At 38.0% G+C, this 25775-nt stretch overlaps 1 protein-coding gene across 1 annotated transcript in view; it reads left to right on the top strand.

Annotated features, from left to right (window-relative positions):
- The window catches only part of CEP295 (centrosomal protein 295), a 70470-nt gene that overhangs the window by 25716 nt on the left and 18979 nt on the right, over positions 1 to 25775 (top strand). The window contains exons 3-18 of the mRNA XM_074150197.1: positions 742 to 875; positions 2065 to 2265; positions 3496 to 3620; positions 5286 to 5379; positions 9894 to 10007; positions 11408 to 11548; positions 12251 to 12434; positions 14171 to 14362; positions 15271 to 15495; positions 16637 to 16740; positions 18292 to 18504; positions 19284 to 19381; positions 19508 to 20591; positions 21538 to 21709; positions 21853 to 22005; positions 23550 to 23774. Of these exons, the coding sequence (XP_074006298.1) occupies positions 742 to 875; positions 2065 to 2265; positions 3496 to 3620; positions 5286 to 5379; positions 9894 to 10007; positions 11408 to 11548; positions 12251 to 12434; positions 14171 to 14362; positions 15271 to 15495; positions 16637 to 16740; positions 18292 to 18504; positions 19284 to 19381; positions 19508 to 20591; positions 21538 to 21709; positions 21853 to 22005; positions 23550 to 23774 (3459 nt within the window). The remainder of the gene's footprint in view (positions 1 to 741; positions 876 to 2064; positions 2266 to 3495; positions 3621 to 5285; positions 5380 to 9893; positions 10008 to 11407; positions 11549 to 12250; positions 12435 to 14170; positions 14363 to 15270; positions 15496 to 16636; positions 16741 to 18291; positions 18505 to 19283; positions 19382 to 19507; positions 20592 to 21537; positions 21710 to 21852; positions 22006 to 23549; positions 23775 to 25775) is intronic.

Raw genomic sequence — 25775 nt, 5'->3', positions numbered from 1 at the left:
CAGTATTTTCAGGAATATAAATGTTCAAAGATCAAATAAATATTTAGAGGGGGAAGTTTTGGATTAGGCTGCAAATCATGCTGAAAAAGTCTGTTTGCTGTGCAGGTGAGAATTATAATTGCAAGCAAACTGGGAAGTGATCTGCAGAACCAGCAGATCCTGGTTCCACAGTAAAATCTACAGGGAAGCCTCATTTGAAATGGCTGCTTAAAAAAACTCGAATTAAAAATTGTCAGTGAGCAATTTTGATGTTCTAGTGAAATGCTTGGCATGCAGACTGTTGCCAGAGTTTCACAGGCTTCAAGGCACAAAACCTTGGACTGCAGTCAAAAATGTTAACAAACTCAATATCTTATAACTATTATGAGAATATTTCAGTACAAATCACCTAAGTGACCAGTAGTGTGTTGTGTTTGGTTTTTTTATCTTCCCAGGAGTGGAATGTTGTTCGCTATTCCCTTTGCAGATGTGCCTGTCTGGTCCACAGTGTAAAAGACAAATGTAATACTGTTGCAGAGTTTGCTAGATATCATAGTAATTCAAAAGCACAACACTTTGTGACTGTGACAAAGGCAGTGCCAATGTTGTTGAGTACAGTTTGAACACACATGAACAGTTGTAGCTCACACTCCTAGATACCATGATAGATTTGTAAGATTATGGCAGTATCTCTTTTTTTTTCATAGCTGATTTACCTATATAATTTATGCACAATTCCTGTTTTTCATATTTTTCTTATAGAAGTTGATTATTCAGCGTTTCCAAAGATGAAGAGGAAAGTTGCAAAAGTTGGGAAATTGAGGCTTAGTCCTAATGAAGAAACCATGCTTCTGAAAGAAGAATATGAAAGAAGAAGAAAACTGAGGCTACAGCAAGTATGCCTCTATTTTTGCACGATGTAACAACTAATTTAGGAAAACTAACTGAAAAATTTATTTAATGTAAACTAAATTTCAGGCTCGTAATACTGTATGTTAGGCTTCTATTTTGTGAATTATTTTCCTTTTCTCATGTTTATTTACTACTAAGTGCATGTTTTGCTTGTGATACCTTCTCTGTTAGATTCACTTTGGCATCTGTTCCAGAATCTCTTCCTACCTGCCAGCTTCGCAGTATCTACCATTCTTATCTGGCCGTGAACATGCAGTTGTCTGTCTACTACTGATGTGTCCCGTGTGTAAGGATCGAAACCTCTTAGACTGTTCCAGGTGTTTTCATAGTGATCATGCAGAAGAAATAAGACATCTGTTGCTAACACAGAACTTCACAGCTTTCCACTAGACGAACTGAATTGCTCCAGTGTGTCGTAGCTCTAAGTGCATTAAGTACTGCTCCTTTTAGAGTGTCTGAGCAGAGAACCTCCATGTCCTTCAGAACATGTCAGTTGATTGTCTCATCTTTTGTCTGTTTCTCTTCTCCTGACCTGCTGCTAGGACACAGGGTTATTTCTCCATTTTTTTTCATACTCTTTTCTTAGCCTTCCTCTGCTTCGTCCTACACAAATTGTTCAGGTCTTTCACATCTTCCAAAAACGTATGTCTTCAAGACATCTGCTGTGTACTAATCTTTCACCCCTCTTGGGCTTCTTGATACATTTTTCTCTTTAGTGAAGAGAATTTTACTGACAAAGTGGAAAATAAAGTTTATTTTTTATTTATTTTTTATTTATTAAACAGACTTTATTTATTAAACAGCCTTTAATTTATCAGTACAGTTGCTGACTTTCTTTAAACTGTGTTGCATTGTAATAGGAGTCTTTAATAAATTATTGTGTTGTATTTTTTGAGGGAAGGATATTCCAAGCAGTTTTTGCATTTTGTTTTGTATGTTGCTCTTTGGACTTTACCTGAAGCATTTAAGTAAGATTAAATTGATTATTTAATATATTAATTTTGAAAAAAAAAGGAATTGCAACTTCAAAGTATTTTCTGGACAGATTATTAATGGAATAGTAGATGAGATGGAAAGCTGAAAGGAGGGTAGAGTATGTTGTGGGAAGACTTGCTGCAAAAAATACTGTGCTTTTTTTAAGTTGCTGACAAAACGTAAATGCTACTTTTGCAGGTTAGAGAGCAACAGAAGTATATCGCCTTGCAGATAAGACAGAAAGTAAAGCAGAGGAGAGAAGAACAACTACATAAGTTAGAGGAGGCGCTGAGAGCTGAATGGCAGAAAGCACAGGATCAAAAGATGAAAGCCTTAGAAGAACTGTATTTGTCAAGCTTAAGAGCAATCGGTGAGGGTCACCGACAAGCCAAGGAGAATGTAAGTGAAACAGCTGAATATTATTGTCAGGGAAATTCTCGATGTTCTAGAAATACCAAGATTGCTGTTTGGTTCTTTTATATTCTTGATCTTTTAGTCCTAATATCCAAAATGACAGGTTTTTTTAAGAACAGTAACTTCTTAGAAATGTTTATGTACTTTTTGTGGGTATCTTTCCACAAAACCAGGATTAAAAAGTCTAGCAAGCTAGACCATATGCTAAGATTTTTGCTGTGCAAATTCTTAAAGTTATATTGTTTATTTTAGATTGTACGCATGTGTGATGGTGTATGTTTGTACCTGACTGAATTATACATGGTGAATTATTGTCTCAAGTATGCCAGTAATATAGTAACTTTTTTTTCTCTAGCATGTAACAGTAGCTTTTCTGTCATTAAGAAAATGCACTTTTTTTTTTCTTCAGTGCTCAAGTGACATTGAAAGTCTTGGTAAGGGCTTCAGAGGCCTTTGCCTGGATTGCAGGCTGGTGTCACTTCTTAATTCTGCACCTATAAACTATTTTCACTTTCTGTAAAAGCCTATAACTTGTCTAGGCTCTCTTGAGAGATCATTGCAGTTGTTGGGTGAAAATTTTCCGTAGATTTGATTCTGAAACAAGTTTATAGAAATCAGTGATGCCACAGATTTCTTGCATGAGTTTTGCAGAGTAGCTTACTTCCTGAATCAGTCAGGCTTTTTAACCTTTTGTAGAGTTATACTTTTCCATATTTCAGTGTCTCTAAATTAACTTCTTTGTAAAGTCCTTTATGATGCTAGGATGGATGAATTTGTGGAAAACTGTGTTACCAGTGCCATAGGAGCAGTGAACTAATTATAAAGAAATGTTTCTGTGGATACGTGATTGTTGTAATTAATTACTGAAAGGTAGTAACTTGCTTTCTCTGTACTGTCTAATCAGTGTTTGCTAAAATGTTTAAGTGTATTTATATTACTCTTTATCAGAGAGATGCAGAAAGAATCTAAGGTTTCCACATCGATATTTGGTTACACAGGCCAAAGAATGTGCTGTTGTTGGTGATAGAGAAGAGAGTTAAGAAGACAGCAGAAAAGGAAAAATTATTCTTTAGAGTATTTTTGCTCTGTTATAGTAGAAAGTAATTTTGAGCTTGTGATTGTTACCAGCAGTACTTAATTTGAAATATCCCACTAATAGTATAAGAAGTGAGTAAATGACCCTGTATTAAGTGCTTGCAATATTTTGTTGTTAAGGAACCTGATTTAGAAGCTCTGGCAAAGCAAGCAGAGGAAAGGAAACAAAGAGCAGAGAAGAGACATAGGAAAGCCCTGAAAGAGCAGAAGTACCAAAAAGAAAAATTGCTTCGTGAGCAAGCCCGGTATGCAATAGTTATCTAGTTTTATTAAGCACAGAATGCATTTTACAACGTCACAAGGTGAAAGGCAAAAATCTTGATGCTTCTTGCTTGGAACTTTTTTAATCTTTGAAATTTTATGGGTTAAAGAATTACTGCTTGTGGACAGATCTTGTGGATTTTGATAAGAATTGTAGTTTTAAAGCCAAGACAAAAATGTTAACTATACGAGCTGGCCTTACAGACTCTCAGTGAGCGGGGAGCCATTCACCTCTGTATTGCTATTTTGAGTCTTGATTGTTGACTGACAGCTATTCAGTGATGCAGGAAATGACGTGCTCAGGCCAGTTCCTGAGGGAGAGTTACCTACATGAAAAGCTGTTATTAAAGGAGAAGCTGCTGCCTGAGCAGTCACACACCGTTCATGGTGTCGCTCCCTCCTTCTTCGGGCTCTACCCTAGGTTTCTTGCAGCAGAGTCTCAGGCGTCAGATTTAATTAAAATAATTTAATTGGAAGGTATAGCAGCAAGAACAGCCCGGGTTGGGTGCCTCCAAAGAGAAGGACCCTGAACAAAGGAGTCCCTGGGCAATTATACCCTTGTGATCTCTACACCTACCCCTCACACACCCTTCATGCGCTGTCCACGTGTCTTTTAGTCCAATGGTGATTTTTGGTCTGGGGTCCTCTAATATCTAATTGGATTCTTTTTCTGTGTCCAGGCAGGCAGACTCTTACCTTGTAGATTTGCAGTTTACATCAAGGACTGGAGCCTCTGTATCTTCTGGTTTATGTTCCTTGTGCACCTGTCCTTGTTGGCAGAGCATGGAGAACTGAAAGGTCCTGGACTTGAGAAAAACACTGCCAAAACATCAGTGTGATATCCAGTACTTTCCCATGCTAAAAGATTAAACAACACTGTACCATCTGCTAGGAAAAGTACTAAGAAAGAAGATCTTTCTTATGGCCTAAAGGTTTCAGCAAATCTACCTATTCAGGCTAAGTAGCACTAAGCAAGCAGCACAAATCACACCAAATTATTATCTGCAGTAATTTACTTAAAAATTTAAGTAATTTACTTAAAATTTACTTATTTATGCTAAACAATGTCCCTCAACAGCCATGGTCTTCCTTCTTAGTGGCTTTTGGTTTTGGTGGTTGTTCTGTTTTGGGCTGGGTTTTTTTTGTTTGGCTTTTTGGGTTTTGTGTTTGGTTGGTTGTTTGTTTTTTTTTTAAGTAGATCGGGCCAAACTTGAGGTGGCATGAAAAATGAACGGTGTACTCTTGGAGATAGTTGTGCTTGAGTAGATCTGAGAGACCAATTGATTAAATACTTAGTTTTGTCCACACTTGAGCAATTACAATGTGTTGAAGTGATGCAGCGCTTTTATGAAAGCTTAAGTGAAAAGCAGGGATTTTGCATTGTTCTTTAGAAGCTTGTGTATATTAATATTTTTGCATTACTTCAAGAAATTAATTTTCCAGTGCTGCCTTCCAGCATAAGTTCTGTTGACTTTTCAGTGTGCTTGTCTATCCCCATCTCCCAAGCATTCAATTCAGGTACCACTGAAGCTGTTTATTTTTAAGTCTGCCTTTTATTTTGCACAGTGTTGTCATTGCTGCTTCAATAATTTTCCTTCTTCTTTTTTGTGTTTGTTTTTGTTGTGGTTTTTTTTTTTTTTTTTGCTAAGACGAACAAATGCACGTAAACACGCTTTGGAAGTGGAAAGACAAAGAGCAGCCAAAGTTGCGAGCCTGCCGCCTCCTCCGCCACATCCTCTTGAGGTACATATCCCTGATGCTGTTGCGGTCACAATTTCAGGGTACCATGTAATGTAATGATTTATTTATTGGTCTGACTCCTCACAGCAGGATATCCAAAATTGCTATTTGCATACAGTAAGGATAGTGCTTCATCAAAAATCAAGAAAATGAATGAATTATGTATTAACAGACTTCTTACTACTGAGCTTTGGTATTTGATTATTTCTGGTCTCTTATGTGTGGATTTTATTTCTTGTCATCTGAGATTATTTTTTTTTTGGTGGTAAATGTGTCTTCTAAAGTTATCATGATCTCTTTTCCATTTAATAGCCACAGTGGTATTAAACTCTACAATGATCTTTCTCAGCATGTACACACAACCTCAGTCTTCTGTCATAATGATGCAGTAGTAGCATTTTGTTTTATGGATATGTTTTATGTTTTCTATAAAAAAAAACCAACCAACCAAACAAAAAAACCCAACTGAAAATCCAAACTAGTTTCTAATTGGTGACCGTAAGTCAGCTGCAGTTAACTTGATGATTTGGAGATGATATAACATCTAAAAAGACACAGTACTATATAATAATTTTCATCTAAGCCTCAATAATGCATCTCTCTTTCAATTTTACAAATGCAGAATTTTCTTCATATTCTGTAGCCTTCTTTCACCCGAGCAAGCAAGAAAACTTTGTTCAGGTTTCCCCAGGTTCTGGTACAATTGCATTTGCGATTGCGTTGGATGACAGGTCTGGGTCAGTGCCCTGTTTAAGTATTGCAGAATCATAACTTCCTTTCCTGAAATCATACAATTTAATGCATTTTCACCCATCAAAAAATGCAGATGCCCTTTACTTACCTTTTCAGCAAACATGATTTTAGCTGTTTTTAGCAGAGTTTTCAAACATCTGGATTTTCTACAGTAAAGTGGGGTTTATTTTTTTTAATAAATTCATGCTCCGATAATGGCGAATTGAATCAACAGTACTGCGAACATGTTGGATTTTTGTTGATGAAAGAGATTTCATTGCATTGTTTAAAATATAGCAAAGTGTGTCAGTTTGATCCATGTAAAGACTAGCTGACTTTGAACCTTTTTCCTAGTTTTCATATCTGTATGAGTTTTAAGCCTTTTGTCATAGGCCTATGTTGCTGGGAGGGCACAGGGTGAAGAATAAAGTTATTTTATTGGAAGAGTGACTGGGTGCCATGTACTGCATGAGGTAAATGCCAAATAAATGCCCAGGGAAGCTGTGGCTGCCCCATCCCTGGAAGTGTTTAAGGCCAGGCTGGATGGGGCTTTGAGCAACCTGGTCTGGTAGGAGGTGTCCCTGCCCATGGCCAGGGAGGTTGGAACTCGATGATCTTTAAGGTCCCTTCCAACTCTAACCATGCTGTGATTCTATGATTCTAATTGACAGATCAGACATGGTTAGAGCTGTGGTTTATTCCTACATCTGTGTAGAGGGAGAAAACAAAAGATGTTAACTGTCAATTTCAAGGGCGGGGAGGAAATCTGGGGCTTTGTCTTGCAAATGCATTACTTAAAAGGCAGTGAATTTGAACTGCTTAACTCTAAATCCTTTGAATTGCAGCAAATTACAAGGTCATCTGCATAAGCGTATTTTCTTGACTCAATTTACATAAAGAGCTTATTAAACATAACTATAATCATAATCTGATGCTCTGTTGCAATAACAATTGAATAAAATTTCATAAAATGGAGCTAGGGCAGTGTTGTTCTTTGCAGGGTTACTTAGAATATAAGAAACATTTTCTGAAGACACTCGCATTATTGTTACTTTACCCAGTTACAAAAGAAGTGGTTTTATTCTAGATATATCATCATAATCAAGTTTAATTCTCAGAAGGACGGCTTTTAGGAATTGAGGTCTCATTAAGTTAGACCAACTGTTAAGTTACTTAATTGAAGTTAAACTGTAAACACCATTTTGTTGACAGGTATCTTGAGAGAGTTCTTGTGAACTTTTTTTTTTATATGATCTGTAAGATTTTTATGTAATGGAAATACAACCTAAAAATGTTACTGTACTCTTCCTGAGTATTCATAACGTTTTTAGAGTTGGGTTGTCTTATGTTTTTTTTCCCATTTCATGATAGATTGCTGCTTGAGTTTTGCCAGATTTCAGTGTAGAATTATTTACTTTTTTAGGGGAAAAAAAGGAAGGGGGAGTTACAAACCTTTAGATGGAAATATGGACAGATTCTTACCTGCAGTGGTTACACCATGAGGTGTAATAATGTTACAAGTATTATTTTATTTCAACCTAAAACGCTGTTGACATTAGTTGGAAAACTGTAGCCTCCAACATAATTCTCACATCTTCAGAATCAGAATCGTAGTGGTTGGAAGGGACCTCAGAGATCATCGAGTCCAACCAACAGTAAAAAAAAAAAAAAAAAAAAAAAAAAAAACCAACAACAAAAAAACACACCACAAACAAAACCACCACCTGAACACACAACAACAACAACCAAACCAAAAACCATCACCCACCCACACAGTACCCCACCACAAACCAGTAATCTTGGACACTAGAGCATGCCCTGAAGAACCATGTCTACACGTTTCTTAAATACCTCCAGGGATGGTGACTCCACCACCTCCCTGGGCAGCCCATTCCAATGCCTGATAACCCTTTCAGTAAAGAAATGTTTCCTAATATCCAACCTGAACTTCCCCTGGCGCAACTTGAAGCCATTACCCCTTGTCCTATCATCTGTGACTTGGGAGAAGAGACCGACCCCCGTCTCTCTACAGCCTCCTTTCAGGTACTTGTACAGAACAATAAGGTCTCCCCTCAGTCTCCTCTTCCCCAGACTGAACAACCCCAGCTCCCTCAGCCTCTCCTCGTAAGACTTGTGCTCCAGACCCCTCACCAGCTTCGTTGCCCTTCGTAGCTTCGTATCTTCGTAGCTTTTGAGTAGAATTCTGGAGATTTGATTGATTAAATAAAATTATTAATTACTGATTTGTTGCATTTACTTTTTTTTTTAATAATTCAGAAGACTGAGGTTTAATTATACATTCTCAAAGTAACACAGTATAGGTCAAGCAGTCGGTGATCTGGCTAATGATGTTTAGGCATGGGACTGTTATCAGAGCTATAATCAGTATCTGCAAGTGTTTTGGTTAATGTTGATTGGTTACTATTATTTTGATTAAGAAAGTTTTAAAACAGTGTTATGTACAAATAAATGTGAAATTCTTGATGGTGTGCTTTTATTTGTGTGTATCTTTTTTTTCCTTCCTACTAGAATAACATGCACTTGCTTAAGAATAAGTTACTGAAGTTCTGTTGGTAAGGTAAAAACTAGTTGCATATCATGAGATTTTAATTTAAAGACTAAACTTTCTACAAACCTGATAAAATAGCAAGAGATAATCAATACTGAAATTTTGTATGCCTCGTCTTAGATATCTTAAATCTTAGATATTAATAGAAATAAGTTTAAGATATTCCTGAGACTTAATGCTGCTCTTTGTGTACGTGCATTTGTTTACGGTCATGTTATTTTTAAACCACTCGGGCTATGAAACTTGATGTTTTAGTTAATGTGGGTAAGAATCCTTTTTTAGGAGAGAGTCTAGGGAAAAGGAAGCTGAGAGAAATTTAATGGAGGAGATGTTAGAAGTACAAAGGCAGGTCCTACAGAGCACTTGGTTACCTGATGTGCCTACCTCCCTACTGACAACATCAGCCTGAGCCAAAGAAGAGGGAGGGTCTGGTTACTCAGTGTTCAAACTCTTTCAGACAGAAGTTGAAACGTGGTCGTGCACCCAAAACTTTAAAAAAACAAAACAAAACAAACCACAAACCCCTGTGTATTATTTCATAGAATCACAGAATGGTTAGAGTTGGAAGGGACCTTAAAGATCGAGTTCCAACTCCCCTGGCATGGGCAGAGACACCTCCCACTAGACCAGGTTGCTCAAAGCCCCATCCAGCCTGGGCTTGAACACTTCCAGGGATGAATATATGAATATATATGAATAGACAGTTTTCATTGAAGTTATAGAAAATGCTTTTTAATCTGGTCAACTAATAAATTGGACATAATGGGTTCTGAGTTTCGTAAAGAAAGTCTGTACTTGAGAAGTGTTACTTTGCTGTTATGTATAATTATATTGTGGTTCTGTGGTTGTCCCGCTTTGAGGTGAGCGTGACAGCTGTTTTAAGTGGGATTTGTATTAGTACATTAACCTCAAGTGCTTTTAAGGTAATACTTTTGAAACATGAGTTCTCTGATCAATGTCAGTTTGTGTGGAGGAGTTTGCCTTAGGCTGTTTGATGCTCTCAGTTGATAAGTCTTCTAGAACTGCCTTGTGCTGTTGGGATTTATTAATTATTAAACGCATGTAAAGTTTTAAACAATATTTTCAGGAGATAATTTGGAGGGCTGCCTTTCTTTTAATACTAATTTAAGTGTACAGGTCACTTAATGTTCTGTTTAGTTGCTTTGCTGGAGATACTGTTATCTGATACAGCTGTACTTGTACATTTTTGTCCTAGAATTTTGAAATGAAGAAGACTCCTGCTGTGAAGCCCTATGGTGCTGACAACTTTTCTGTTACACGTTACCATATTTCAGAACCTTATGTGGACAGAGAATTGGATGGAGAGCAGGTGATTTAAATCCAAGTGTTAGTGATACATGCTTCCATAGATCTTTCTTTATATTGCATACAGTGTCGGCATAACAGCAGTTCATTTTTCTAGAACTTGTTTAAAAACATGAACTTGTATAAAGCTGCCATTGCACAACTTACTAATCAGACTCTGAGTTGGGGGAAACCTGCAAGGCCTGTTACGTGCTCAGTCACTTGAGGGATCGCACCTGACAGTCCTTCCCATGTGAACAGACCTCTGTAAGGGGTGAGTTCACAAGACTGGCACAATGTTAGGACAGACAAATCTTCTGCTTTGTGGCTTAATAGTTGCAGTTGCCCTGCTTTTTTTGTCTTCCCCTGTTTTAGTTGTGTACTCCCAGTCTTTACCTCATATTTGTGTTCATCAGTTCGTGCAGTCAATGGCTTCAGTTTGCCAAAATGGCAGAAGTTTAATTTTGAGGAAAAAGAATGGTGAATAGATTTTTGCCAGATGGGAAAGCTTACTCACATTTACAGTATGCTCAGACAAAGGGCAAAATCAGATCAGAAGAATGGGAGGACCTGGAAAAGTGTCAGTTCGAGCAAGAGCTTTTAGAGGTGATTTTTGAACTAAGGTAATGCTGTTGAAAAGTGAACCAAAGAATAGTTTGGTTTATCGACGATGTGAGACCACAATCTAAGATCCTGTTCTGGATCAGCCTCTTTTAGACCAGAAAAGCATTCTAAATACATTTGGTTTTGTGAATATTTTTTTCAGTGAATTCATGAAGTTTTAGGTTTTCTTAACATTTGAAGGACTAGGCCTAAACAATAAGAGGAGATGCTATGGTTTGCTCAGCTTTGTCTTGGAAAATTCCAAAATGTTAATATTTGTAGGCTTGTTTATGTGTAATAATATTAATTTTTTTTACTTAAGTATTTTTTAATTTTCGTGTGTTAATAAGGTTTTTCTTATTTAAAAATTGCAGACTTTTTTTTTCCTGGTTTCCCAAATGAGAATGAAAACGCTTCTGGACTGTTTTTTTTTTTTCTCCCTCTTGTTTAAAAGAAAACCATGAGGATAAAAGTAGTCAATCTATAATATGACAGTATTATTCACTTTACCTTATATTGTAGGAAAAATAACCTCTCTGCTATAACAAATCATACAAATGATTGACCTTAGTACAGCTTGAAACTAGAACACTTTGACACCTACACTTACGGAACGTGTAAATATACAGTTTTTTCAAAGGTAAAATCTAGTTTGGTCCCGCTTGCAACCGAGAATTATAAACCTTCAGGGGTGCTCATGTGGCATTGTATGCTTTTTTTTTTGAAGTGCTTTTGCTACAGAATTACTCATTTATTTATTGTTACATATGCTTTAAACTACCACAAAGAACTTCATGGACTAAACTGTTGATTGACTACCAGCCAGATGCTCGGTTGGCTGCTGCAGAAGAAGGAAAGCGTTTGAAGGAACTGCAGAGAGAGGCAGAGAGGGAGAGAAGAGAGCAGCTTGAGAAGGCGCATCTCAGGGGAAGTCATGCCTTGAAGAAGGTCCATTTGGCTCAGGTAGGCAAAGCAGCTGGGCCTGGTTTTAATGTCAAAATGACCAGTGTTAAGTAAGTTGTAGGTAGCTGATTAGTAAAGCAATTATAGTTACAATAGGAAAATTGATGGACTAAATGGAGTTTTCAGAATGTGTTTAGAAAACATCAAACTTCGTTTGCTTCTTTTTGGCTATCTGGAAGGAAGGAGAATGAAAGCACACAGATTAAGACCAACCTTCAGAAGAACATCCTTTAATTTTTGTTATCTTAATGTTTGGCCAGCTATTAACCAAGTGGTAATAATCAAGATAAACTTTTTTAATAGTTGATGACCTATACTTTTTCACATCAGCTTTAATTGGTGTTGATTATTTTGTGTCAGATTACTTTATTACTAAGAAGGCAACAGTTCATTTTTTATTTTTGGAAAACTTTTAAAAGTTTTTACCTTAAAGACTGAGGTTCTGTCAGTGTATGAGTCTGGAAATATTGAAACTGTTCCCTTTAAGAAGTAAAAACTGAACTATTGAGATAGGTCAGATGCAGCCTTTTCCTGAGGAAGTGCCCTCTCCCAAGGAAGCACCTTCTTCCTAGAATAAACTTTAAACGGTAAGGATTAAGCAAACTTCCTGGTAACTAACTGGGAGTATTTTATAAGTCCTGACATATGGCTGTCTGAATGTGAACACTAAATGTTTATGTTATCCCTTCTTTATACTTGAAGGACAGGGAAAGGCTACTGAAAGAACTTGAGCAAATGCAGAATATGGATCGGATGCGCAGAAGACAGATTGTAGCGCAGATGCCACCTCAAATTTTTGTGCCCTCGTACAAACGCGTGGAAATAAAAGAAGAATGGCAGAGAGAACTGGAGTTTGCATTTGAAGATATGTACAGTGAAGACAGGAGTAAGTAATTTGTTGGAGATTGCTGAATCTGGTAGCCCAGTAGAGGAGAGGCTGCTGCAGCTGCCTGTTCCTGGGTCCAACTGGTGGCAGGGTGTGTGTGTGTTCACAGTAGGCACACACAGGAGCAGGCTTTCAGCACACACACAGAGCACTTGCATTAAACACAAACAGCACAAATGGCCTCATCCCGTTCACTGCTCTGGCTGATCCGGATAAGGCCTGTTAGTGGGATATATATATCTGTATAGATAGTATGGATCCCTCCAGCAGCTGGAGGGACTGGTAGATACTCCATCTACCCAGTAGTCATCCCCTGCATCTCAGGTCTCCACCTGTCACACCATGGATCCCCCAGTAACAGGTCTTAGACACCCAGTCTGCCCAGTAATTCATCCTGGGCCCTGTAGCCTTCCAGTTACCTCGCATGTCCTCATGCACACTGCTATGCTCAAATATGCGCTATGGACCACTGAGTAAGTGGCTTACCACTGAGTAAGTGGCTTTAGACGCTCACTCTTCCTAGCAGCTGGCCCTGGATCCTTAGTCTCCCCAGTTGCTGGCTCCTGGGCATGTAAACCCCCAGGATTCTACTCCAGTTGTTGCTACATACCCAGTTGGGTGTGTGAATGTATGCACAAATATGCACATGCTATGGATTGCTGTGGCCACTGACCTTAAATACTCAGTCTACCCAAGTAGCTGATCCTGGATGCTCTGGTCTCCAGTTGTGTCTGAGATGTGCGCACGTGTGCTGGCAGGTTTCTGCGTTGACCCTGAGACCCCATGGCAACCCCTGTAGCTGGCTTGGATGCTTGGATCTCCTGATCCCCCCACTAGCCAACTCGCAGATCCCCTGGCCTCTCCAGTATCCAGCCCAGCCCAAGGGCTGCTTGATACCTACCTCCTAAGCCTCTATCATTCTTGCTGTCTAGTCTGGCTTGCAATTTGCTAGCCACTGCATGCTGATCCTCATAGCCACATAATATGTGCTCATTCTGGTCTCTGCCTTTAGCAGCACTCTGGACACAGGTGCCCTTGTGGCTTTTGGTCCCCACTCCGATTGCTGGCCCTTATGTATTCATGCGCACACATGCATACAAAATAGAGGGTTCCTCACCCAGGAGAACAGCTAGAAATGGAATTTGGTTAGAAGACAAGACAGATTATCAGGCACAGCCAGACAAGTGTACTGACTGGCCCCTTTTATCCCCTTACTCATATATTTTTCCTCACACTTGTTCCTCCCCAGGCTAACTTGATCCTTTCCTTTCCCTATCTTTGGTTCCTCCCCTAAATATCTTTAACAAGCATAGAATCCCAATATGATCTTCCCATATGTCCCACACCCCTTGTAGGCAGTAACCCTCTCAGTCGGTAATGGTGATCCTGGGAGAACGGTTGACTCATCTAGGATTTCACACCTGGACCATGTGATGGATCACTGTCTGTGATTTTTGTGTAAAGATGAGCCTTTTTATCACATAAACTTTTATTTTGAAAGACACAGCATATTCTAGTGGGAAACCCTGTAGAATTTCTGAATTAATAGATGGCTAATGATCTAAACAATCCTGAATCTTCTATTTTGGGAAAAAAAATAGTTGGATTAAATCTGTTGTGAAACAAGCTATTGATATTTGTACTTCTTAGGGATTTGTATAATGAGTGTAGTCTTGCAATGTTGTTTAATTTTCATTCCAATTGGTCATTTTATGTGGTTGTGTTCTTTTAATTAGAAATGAAAAAAGACCTGATTGTGCACTTTGAGCCACAGCCTTTGCCAGCCCCTTCTGAGAGATCTCGAGATAATGATCTTGATATCTCTTTGGAGCAAGAATCTGCTTGTGACACTCAACCAGAATCTGCTTGTGATACTCAGCAAGAGTGGAGACAGATGACAGAAGAGGAGATCCCCAATGGATCAGAAAGTAAAGCTTTTAAACTTTACATTTATCTTAAACTTTTTGGTTTTACAGTAGAAGAGATGAGATTTAGTTTAATATGTCAAATTAACTTCAGTATTAACTAAAATATCTGAAGTACTAAAATTCCCTAATGCCTATGAAGTATTTCATTATCAAGTGATTTATGATGTTTATCATGGATGATCATAGTCTAATGATTAAGAATTTAAATATGAAAATGTGACTTCTATTTCTAATATACTTCGGTTCAGTAGTATACTCAGAATAATTTTCAGTTAAGAACTACACTGTTAGTTGCCATAATTATTCATATATAATTAGTGTAAATTATGGGGTGGTGCTGGTATGTGAACTTAAATATCTTTCATGTTGTGTTTTGAAATATTTGAAAGTTAAAGCTTGTCTTGGTATGAAAGTCAACTTATATTTCCTTCACGCTGCAACAGTTGTGTGTGTGTGTGTACTCTCTGCTTGCGGCATGTACAAAGTAATGTGACGTGAACAAGAAGTGTGTTAGTGAACTTTGCTGCTTGGCCACGCATTTCTGCTGCATCCCTTTGCTGGCACAATCTGTTTTATAGTCTGTGATGCATTATGTTGCCAGCGCTGATACAAAGCAGGCAGGCAGGGGGATAGCACTGCTTATTTTTGCAACAGTGCAGTCTAGAAGTAGTCTTGACTATGAAACACTACAACTAGCCTAGCCCTCCTTTTTAGCACGTAGAGACAAATTACTGCTTCTCTCTTGCAGATAAGAGAAAATATTGTTAAGCTTTTAAAACTTGGTAATATACCTGAGATCTGTCTAACTGTAGGCAAGTAAGAAAAAAAGGAGGTTTGGTTTTTTTTTTTGTTTTGTGATGTGAAGATATTCATTACTCAAAACTCTTAACAGTATATATTCTTTATAGATCATGGAGAAGCAAAAACTCAACAACCTCAGTCAAAACTTGCCTTAAAGAAATTGCTGAACAAGATTAGAAGCCAGAAAGAGGAGTGGACATCAAAAAGTGAGAAGGAGATTCAAAGTGAAATTGAGACTATTGAATCAGGCACAATTGCTAGCGAAGAGAGACCATTCTGTGATTTAGAACTGAACTGTGAGCAACAGAAAAATATGGCATGTGAAGCCAAAGGTACGTAATACATACTTGCATCAAAATTTGTTGTGTAGGAACAAAAAGACTTGTAAGGGTGGACTGTAACAAAACTGTTTAATGGATTTTTAGCGGTGGTGGTTTGTCACGTTGCCAGAAAGTACAATTCCCTTATCTTTGTGGTTTCAAGAAATTCACAATACACTGTGGGCAAATAGGAGAGGTTTTTGCTCTTATGCCCAACTTGCCCATTAAGATCTGGTGGAGGAAAGAGGTCCAAAGTACTTTTGTATCTTTTAAATCTTGCCCAAGTTGTTGTCACACTTTGTGTTGCCATGCTTTAATAGGTGTTTCCCTCCAGGAGTAGAATCCTCAGTGCAAAATTGGGCATTGAAGTTCTGTACCTGTTGAACTGGAAAAGCCAGATGTTTCAGAGATTCACAGCTAGAAATGCACAAGACAGGCATGAGCTGATGTGTCTGAAATCACGGGGGGTTTTTTCTGCTTCTAGTCACCATTCTGAAAAGCCCCTGTGTAGGACTGGAATTTAGAGCCATTACATGTTCCATTTTGTTTGGTAGCCAAATAATTTTGGTGTTGCTTCCCATTTCTATCCTTCATGCTCTTTTGGTTATGCTAGTGCTGAAGATTAAGTGATTTAATTCAGTGGTGTACATGGATACACCAGCATAATGCCTGGGGATTGGAGACTGCAGCATGAGTGAAAACATGCCTCTGGGGAAAACTTGCTGCGTTTTGAAGCTGATAGTACAGGACAAAGACTTACTTTTTGTGCAATAGCCAAGTGTTAGATCATTTGTCCAGCAAGTGCCAGTTCTAGACCCTCTTTGTTCCAGGAGGTTAATGTGTGTGTCTCTTGATTCCTCAGGATGATCTTGCTATTAGGCTACCAAGTAATCTTGGTAGAAGCAATTTGCAGTCCCGGTGGAGCTGGGCCCTTACTGTATATTCAAGAAAGACACGTGATAAAGGCTTAAATAATACAGAAACTTATTTTTCAGCTTATGGAGACAGGCAGAGTAGTGGGGTGGAGATGGTAATCTTTTCAAGAGCAGCTTATGCATTTTGTTTAGAGAGGTTGGGAAGCTGTAAAGCAAGGTGTAAAGAAGATTCAAGGCTCTTTCTGACTGCAATTACAGTTAAATAATGTGTATTTTAGACTCTGTGAAAATGTTGGAAAATGTTGCAGCTGAAAATTCAGTTCTAATCCATCCTCAAGAACAAGCAGCTAAAATTAGATTGGAAGAGGAGAGACAAAAGTGGGTAAGTGTGTGTTTACTTACTCCTATCCAGTTATGGTTAAAAAAAAAAAAGTAATTTGCAGAAGACTAAAATGTTTCAAGTTATGCAGCAACATAGACCCTTTTAACATACTTGTAACATTTCAACTTTTCCTGTAACATTTTCTATACCTAGCCTCTGTGTATTAACTTCTTAAAAATGACTGAGCTCTAGCTGGAAATTAGAATAGAGTCAAAACCCCCAGTTTCTTGAAATCTAACAACTGTTATAGGCGAGGGATGCCACCCTATGACTAAATGAGAATCCCAACTGTGGATTAATACCTTTGCTTTAGGGAGGATGTTGACAACAATACACAACTGAAAACTTTGCGAACTGTGTAATCACATAGGAGGGTCTGTGGGATTGTGTTTAGAGTGACAGGGAAAACTTGCAAACCTTGAGTGTTTTGGTTTTTTGCTTTGTGTTTTTTTGTTTTAAATTAACAACGAAACAAATGCAGGAAGTCTTTTGTGTCTATGGGAATGCTACATTTATTATACTCAGACAATAATAACTTTGTGTGTTATTTCATTATATGTATTGTGTGTATGCTACATTATATTTTCAATTTTTATTGTATCCTTAGAGACCTACTAGCTATTATGTGGTGGTTTATAATTTAAAAAAAAAAAAGTTGAAATTCGGGTCTTGGTGCAGCCTTAAATTGTAGAGTTAAAGTTCAGAAATTCAGGAAACAAAAATTTGACAAAATGGTATTGTTTTGGGGGGTGGGGAAGGAGCAGCAGGTCCTCTGTGAAAACGTGGTTACTTTCTTTAACATTCTTTTTCTCCCACTTTGCACGCGCCCAGGTGTACATATTGCCATGTCCACATTAACTGTTCTCGGCTCTGGCTTTTTCTTGGCTTGCTCTTCCTGACAGCCCCATTCAGACCGTCTCATTAAAGACTGTTGTTGACTTCATCGTTGCCAATACTTCGAAATTTTTCTTTGCTTCCATTCTAAAAGTATATATGCTGTTGCTACACGTGGATCTAAGTGATTTGTAGCTGATAGGTACACGGAAAGAGAAAAAAAAAATAAACAAACCACTTCAGTGATTTATGGAGTGCTCTTTAAGTGGTTATATGTTAGCTATTTCAGAAGTTTTGTAAGGCTTGAATTAACATTTAAATGTGTTGAACTCTCAATGAAAAGCTCTATAAAATGCAAAGTAGACGTCTGAATTCGATTTAAGAAAAGGACTTCTTTTGCAGTCTCTGGAAAAGGAGAATGTATCTTGAATGGTTAGATTCTGGTTTTATCCATTCTATTAATTTGAGAACAGATAATAGTGCAATAGCAAACGGACTCAGGGATATTAGAAGGATCTAGCTAGTAAAACAAAATTATTATTGTAAACTTTGGAACTATTTTTAAAGGCCTCTTACAATTCGGAAATGCCTGTCACAAGCAATAAAATTTCTGCTGTAAGTTGGAACACAGTTTTGCGTGTGGTCATGTGCGTGAGGGGTCTTTGATTTCTTTGTTGCTCAGTTCTGGAGAATCACCCTCATTTTTCTTCTCAATAGAATGAGCAAATAGAGCAACAGAAACAGGAACAGCTGGCCTTGCTTAAACAACTTGAAGAAGAGAGAGCACGCTTGGAGGCTGATTTTCTGAAGATCCAAATGCAAACCTGTTTGGAGGAGGCCAAGAAAAAAAAAGAGGAGGAAGAGCAAGGTCAGCTGGTACAAAGTCACAGTGTTCCTTCTGCAGATCAGCAGAACAAACTGGAACATAAGGTGAAGAATTGTAGAAAATTGTGTGCAGTTTTTTAATTATCCTTATAAAAATCAAGAGCACTCTTTGCCAATTTTAAATTATATCAGTCAAGACAATCAGTTTTTATTTCTTAGGCGACGAATCAGATGTTCATACATATAAAAACTTCCTTTTGTCTAATGTAGAACCTTTTATTTCACATAATATCACTGGACTTTGAATATTGCATAGTCTCAGAGACAGCATGCCTGTTTAGAATACCTGTTAGTGAAATCAGATTAGAGTGATATAATGAATTATGCACATACACGTATCCTTTTTCAAGAAAGAAAAAATAATCTTCAGGGGGAGAAAAAAAGACAAAAAACCCACCTCTATCTGTCTAAATTTCAAACAGCTACTTAAAGGAGAGGAACTTCTTGAGGGTGTTGAAGGGAAGTAATCTTTTCTTAAAATCTGGAATCATTTGCACAACCTGTGCTCTTCGCAGAATCTGATTGCCTTGAAAATGCAGCTCTCTTGGATCACTGCTCCCTCAGTTTGCTGCTGGGTTACACTTACCTCTGAGCGAAGCTGCTGTAAGCACCGTTGACTCTGAGGGTGTGTGCTCCACTTGCCAAGGGAGACTGTAGCTGAAGGCCATCTGGTCGAGAAACTGCTTCATTGCCTCGGGCTGAAATCTCAGACTTCAAATGCTGTAAACTTAGGAGAAAGAACATAGAGCTTAAGGTTGTATAATTTAATAATTTTCTGTGAGTTATTTGTATATGTGCACTTAAACTTATTATGTTTTGATTAGACTGGAAATACTACCGTATCAGAAACCAAGAGTCCTAGAGAAGACAGCCATTTACAGATGATTCGTAATTATCAACAGCGCCTTCTACAGCAAAACAGGTAAATTCCTTTATGAAAAGGAAGTCTGAGTTGCTTGTTTTAAAATAATTTTAATTTCTTTGATTATTGAAGTTGGTGTTTGTCTTTGCACCACTCTGGAATGATTCATGTTTTCGTTCTGTTCAGGCTGCACAAACAGACCCTTGAAGAAGCTAGAAACCGTCTACAGGAGTATCAGAATAAATTGAAGCAAAGATACTTGTCTAGTTCTGCAACGCTGCCAGGCTTTGTGGAAAGAAAATCAATTCATTTAAAGCCTGTCTCAGAACCACTTATGCAGAGGCAAGGATTGCAACCAACACGCCACCAGCCATCTGAACATGTTCATGCACAAGAGTATGCACGGTCGGTGCCTGTGTTTTCAGGAACATCATGTATGTTGGAAAAAACATCTTCACAGAAACATGAAGAGCAAATGCATCACATTTGTCCTGGCAAACATGTGCGATTTTTAGAAACGTCGAAGGTGAAGCATCAAGAGTTTTGCTTGCTGTGTGGCTGTCCTTCACAGGAACAAACGGGAATGTTGGAAACCGCCAATAATCATGTCAGAGAACCATCTCAGTTCCAGTTACCATCAGGGTTAGTCATGAAAGATGTCACTGCAGTAAGAACACAACCGGAAACACACGTACAACACGTTAAGTTTGTTTTGCCTGCAGAAGATTCCTCTGAGCCTTCAGAAACAGTGCGCTTTAAAGAGGCATCTCAGAAGATGTCTAACCAGCAAAGAGACACAGAAGCTGGAGAAGAGCCTCCACATAAGATGCCCCTCGTGCCAGCAACAAAGGGATCTCATATAGTTCAGGCAGCCTCGGTTGATTCTCTGGCATATCGGCATGGATCTGCAGAGAGCACCAGCAAAACAAGCTTTGAACAACCTCTCAAACTCTCCGAACCTGTGACTTCATCTCATGAAGAATCTAAAGCCCAGGGCATTGAGGAATGCTTGATATCAAAAACGGGAAATGCATCTTTGTTAAATTATTCTGGTATACTGAATTTAAGGGACAGAGTGTTGGCCTCATCAGAAACCATCCAAGCTCAGCAAAAGTATTTGAAAGAACTGCAAGAGCAGCTGGATGCACAAAGAGAAGCTCTTCTTTCTAGACAGAAAATACAAGAACAACTACTGTTAGAGAAGCAAGATAAATTGAAGGAACAGATGCAGAGGCACCACGAGGCTTTGAAAGAATTTCTGAAGAAGAAGGTAAGCTTTATAAATGCTTTGCATGGTGAGCTATCTAGTAGGTGATCAAACTTAAGAGTGAATCCTACCAATTAGCAAAGTATCCCATGGAGTACTGATAGTTTTAGGTGATTTGCCATAATGAAAATTTTAATTAGGACTTGTGATTTGTAAGGAGTAGTTCTTTTCTGTAAGCCCCAAGAGCGCAGTTTTGTTCAGTCTAACAGAAATAGTCTGAACTTCTGTGCTTGGTCTCTGAACATAATGCTGATTGCAATAGTTATGTTGTCTGAAATATCTCTGGGTATGGTTTTCTTCAGCTCTAGAAATGCAGTTCTATGTAAAATGGCTCTTGTGTTAAAAATATTTAAGCAATACCTCAAAGGATATCGTAAGCATTTTGAATAGATTTATTTTTTAAAGTTTGTTTTTTCATGTGTATGTGTTAAGCAGTTGGTTTGGCAGCTGCACTCTTGACTTGTAATTTTGCTTTTTTCTGGGCAACAGAAGAAAAATCCAAGTTTATTTTTGAGTTTCTAAAGAAGCTCCTTTTGCCCTTTTTTTTTTTTTTTTTTAATATAAACAGAAGTCATCTTAGAAAAATGGGTGCTGCCTAGAGTCCAGCTAAAATTCCTGAATTCAGGAGTTGAAAAACTAAGGACAGACTTTGAGGGTTGTTCCTGTTCAATATGCTGAGTATTCTGATCTAATCTAACAAAAGCCCTGAAAATGTAAATGATTAAGTTTTAGCACATTAGGCTTGTAGAGCTAAATAGAATATCTGTATGTCCAAGTGTTTTTGTAAGCTAAGCAAGTCTGTCCAGTATCTTGTGTACTTGAACTACTTTCTCAAAGGGCCCAATGCTGTCTTGCATGGAATACACACCCAAGAAAATGCTGGTTTGATACATGAGTATAAATATAATGTTATATACAGTTGCTCCCCTTCACTCCCCCCTCCACTAAGGTGAGACATATCCGCACAAATGAAGAAATGACAGAGGCACAAAAGCCTGACTGGATTAATAGGACTGAATTTTTACAAGACTCAGGAAAGTACTGGCAAGAGAATTGTGGCAGGAATAAATGTCATGGAAGTGAAATGATTTCACAGCGCATCGGTTCAGCTGAGCAAACTGGTAAGTCTCTATAGTACTTTTCATTGTAATTTTTCTCATTTTGCAGCTAAGCTGGAGTTCTCTTCCATCTCCCCAAGTTAATTTTATATATGTATTTTTGTAACATGCTAGAGGAATTTAAACTGCAAAACTTTATTTTACAGAACAGTCCAAGAAAGTTCTGTGTGAAGAACAGAAATGGAGGTCTTCTAAACCACCTGTGACAAAAGTTAAGTTAGGGCTTGACTTGGAACAACATGAACTTAGTGTTATACCAGAGGTAGACACACCGAAGAGTTGCAATGTTTCTTATGCAGGTAATGTATGTATGGATATAAAATATATAATAAATGCTGCTGTTCGTGAGAAATACAGATTGGATGAAATTCGTCTTTTCTGAAAAGATTTTGAGATGATTGATCGTGAAATAATAGCTGATGCTGTTGCCTTATTTTAAGGTATAATTCATATACGAGCAAAGTGAGTTATAGTTGAGAAAGCTTATCCTGTCAGTGTTGGTCTAGAAAAACATAATCGAAACAAAAATTCACCAAGAAAAGAAGATTCACAATAATTCTGTGACTTAAGTTCTTTGTTGATTTTCCTGCTGGGCAGGTTGGTGTTAGCAGACAATTGTACAATAACTGTAAAGAGAAGCATCAGAGTTGATGGAAGGTGTTTTAAAGGCTTACCTTTAGAGCGTACCAAGAAAGTGAGTGTGAAATCTTTTAAATAAGGAGTTAGTATCAAGTTTCTACAGAAATTTTTAGACCATTTAAAAAAAAAAAAATTTCTATTACAAAACACTCTTTTTGTAAAAATCTTGGAGAGCAACTACACAAAGCAAGTATTTTCTAAATCTCTTTGTTCCAGTCTGCATGCAATGCTTTGTAATTCTCTGTAAGGAACATTCAGTAACAGATACAACAAACAGATGTTTTCTCAATGTAAACATTTCGATTTATTTAACTCTCTCCATAGCTAGAATTTAATGCATATTTTACAAAAGTTTTCATATCGTAGCAGTGATTTTTAAAAGGGCTAAGCACAACAATCTGAGTAGGCCTGTCAGGCTGGCATTCATCTTGAGCAAAATGACACAGCTGATATGTATATTTTTTAATTAAAGTAATTAATGCCAGTCAGTGTCAGTTTATGCAGGTTATTCTTGTTGGGCTAATTTGGTATCTTGATTAGATGACAAATTTTGTTGGTGAAAGTTTTTATTGAAGAATATATTTGTAGTCTCAAAAGTACTTGACTTAGTGTTACACATCTTAATTTTAAAAAAATATTAAAAATCAAAATACACAGCAAAAAAGTTTTCTGAAATATTATGCAGTGGAATTCTAGAGTAAAGAATACTCATTTGCTGTATAATCCCATTATGATCCACAGGTGATTTATTCCTATATTATCTAACCATGGGGCATGGTAGGTAGTAAAAAGTTGAACTTGAGGTTTTTATTGGATTGTGTGACCAAAAAGGGCTGTTTTGTGGGGCAGGTTGGGAAGAAAAGAAGTCTTAAGCCAGGGCAGAGAAGTTACATTGTCTCTGGATTTGGAAAAATTACTGAAAGGTGTTTTTTCCACATAGCAAATCCAACAATTTGTTTTAATTTTTTTGGAAGAAATATTTTGGTTGAGTTAGAAGTTATTGTTTGAGAAGTCTGTGACCTGTATAATCTTCTAACCTGTATAATCCATAAACTGTGTAATACAAAGGTTTTTAGTGACCTGATGTGGCACTGTACAAATTCAGCAGGTTACTTCTGTAGAATAGAATGTGCATCTTAATGTTTTTAATGAAGTGCAAAACACTGTTTCTATATTTAAACTGATTCAAATGTTTTAAATTCAGATAAAACGGATTCTGTTGGTGGAGAATTTTCTCCAATTTCGACCACTGGGAAGTTTGCATCTGTGAAACGTTACAGTCGTGCTTTTCATGAGGAAGGCAGGTTTCCTCTGAGCATAACAAACTATGAAGAACAGATCTCTAATGGAAGTCCAAGGCAAAGTAAACAGTCAAGTAGATTATTACAAGAGGTGCTGATGATGACTGCTGAAAATTCGGGTGATTCAGGTGAGGAGATCGTCTTTCTAGGAATTACATGAACACCATTCAGCACTGCTGATTTTGCTGCGATTTATTTGTAGCATATGACCTGACTTGTTAGAGGACGTGCAGTGCTATTTAAATACTGCTTAATTTTAAGAGTAAAAGTAGAATGTTTCAATAACTGTATGTCTCAGAATGACTGAGTTCTTATCCCTTTTTTTTTGGTGTGATCTATTACCACTCTAGTAACAGAAGCCCCACGCTGCAGTAAACTTCATTGGAGCCAACAGTTTCTCACCCAAGACACGTGCTTTGTGTCTGTACTTGTAGAATTGTCTGTGAAGAAACTTCTTTTGTATTACCTGATTGCCCAGCCCTTACCAGCACAATCCTACGCCTGCATTGGCAGCAAACTGCTGTAGAAAACCTCATGTGTGTCTTCCTCCCAAGGAGGGTGTCTTCTTCCCAGACTGCAGAGTGTTCAGCTTTGCAGCTTCATCAGGCAGGAGCCCGTTGAGATGGAATGTCCTGTGTTCAAGTTTGTGCCCATTGTCCCTTGTCCTGTCGCTGGGCACCACTGAAAAGAGCCTGACCCCATCCTTTTAACACCCGTCCTTTAGATATTTATAAGCATTGATGAATCACAGAATCACAGAATGCTGTGGGGTTGAAAGGGACCTCTGGAGATCATCTAGTCCAACCCCCAATGAGATGAGATCCCCTCTCGGTCTTCTCCAAGCCAAACAAACCCAGGTCTCTTAGCCTTTCCTCATCAGAGAGGTGCTCCAGTCCCCTGATCATCTTTGTAGCCCTCTACTGAGCTCTTTCCAGTAGATCCCTGTCCTTCTTGAACTGAGGAGCCCAGAATTGGACACAATACTCCAGATGGGGCCTCAGCAGGGCAGAGTAGAGGGGGAAGATAACCTCCCTTGACCTGCTGGCCATGCTCTTTTTAATGCATCCCAGGAGACTGTTACGCAGAGTTTGCAAAACATGGACTAAAGCAATTTGAAGCTTATTACAAGATGGAAACATCTCGTGGTCCAGTACAGCTTTCAGTGTCTATCTAAAATAAATATATTTATTTATAAATAAATACATTCCAATATCTGAAGGGAGCCTACAGGAGAGCTGGCGAGGGACTCTTTGTCAGGAAATGTAGTGACAGGACAAGGGGTAATGGTTTTAAATTGGAAGAGGGGAGATTTAGATTAGATTTTAGGAGGAAATTCTTTACTGTGAGGGTGGTGAGGCACTGGAACAGGTTGCCCAGGGAAGTTATGGATGCCCCATCCCTGGAAGTGTTTAAGGCCAGGCTGGATGGGGCTTTGAGCAACCTGCTCTAATGGGAGATGTCCCTGCCCATGGCAGGGGGGTTGGAACTCGATGATCTTTAAGGTCCCTTCCAACTCTAACCATTCTGTGATTCTATATTACTAGAGCCACAAAGGAGTTTTCAGCAATTTTGCTACCTTATATGTACATCTTTACAAGCAATACAGCAATGTAGTGTGCACCTCCTGGTTTTGCTAGAAATTTCACTGCTGTCCCAAATCTTAAGATAATTTCTCATTTAGTTTGGGTTGAGACATCCTTTTCAATTCAATCAGTATTTACTAGGGATTGAAGTTGTTTGTGAATAAGTACATATAAGCTCATTTTCTTTCAACTGCTTTCTTTAATGCTCAGAATACTCATTTTGAAATATACCTATATTTAAACTTAAATTATAACTAAGGAATTTTGTCTTTTTTTAACAATACTTGAAGAAGGCAGCTTGTATTTTTCTAAGTCGTAGAAGCGTTGTTAGATCAGCCGTTACCAAATTAATATGAAAAATCTTCATGTAGTGTCTTCTTACATCAGCCAGTATTATATATGAGCAGTGCAATGGCTTATGTAAGAAGATTAGGAAACTTCATGTGAACATCTCTATTTATTAAAAAAAAAAAAGCTAAGCTTTTTGTGATTATGCATTTAAGAGGATTGTCCTCAGTTCAACAACCAAAACTGTCAACAGTATCT

The sequence above is a fragment of the Numenius arquata genome, chromosome 1 (genome assembly GCF_964106895.1).
Source record: "Numenius arquata chromosome 1, bNumArq3.hap1.1, whole genome shotgun sequence".
NCBI classification, from domain to species: domain Eukaryota; kingdom Metazoa; phylum Chordata; class Aves; order Charadriiformes; family Scolopacidae; genus Numenius; species Numenius arquata.
The sequence above is the reverse complement of the archived record's forward strand: the minus strand, read 5'-3'. Positions and strand labels throughout refer to the sequence as shown.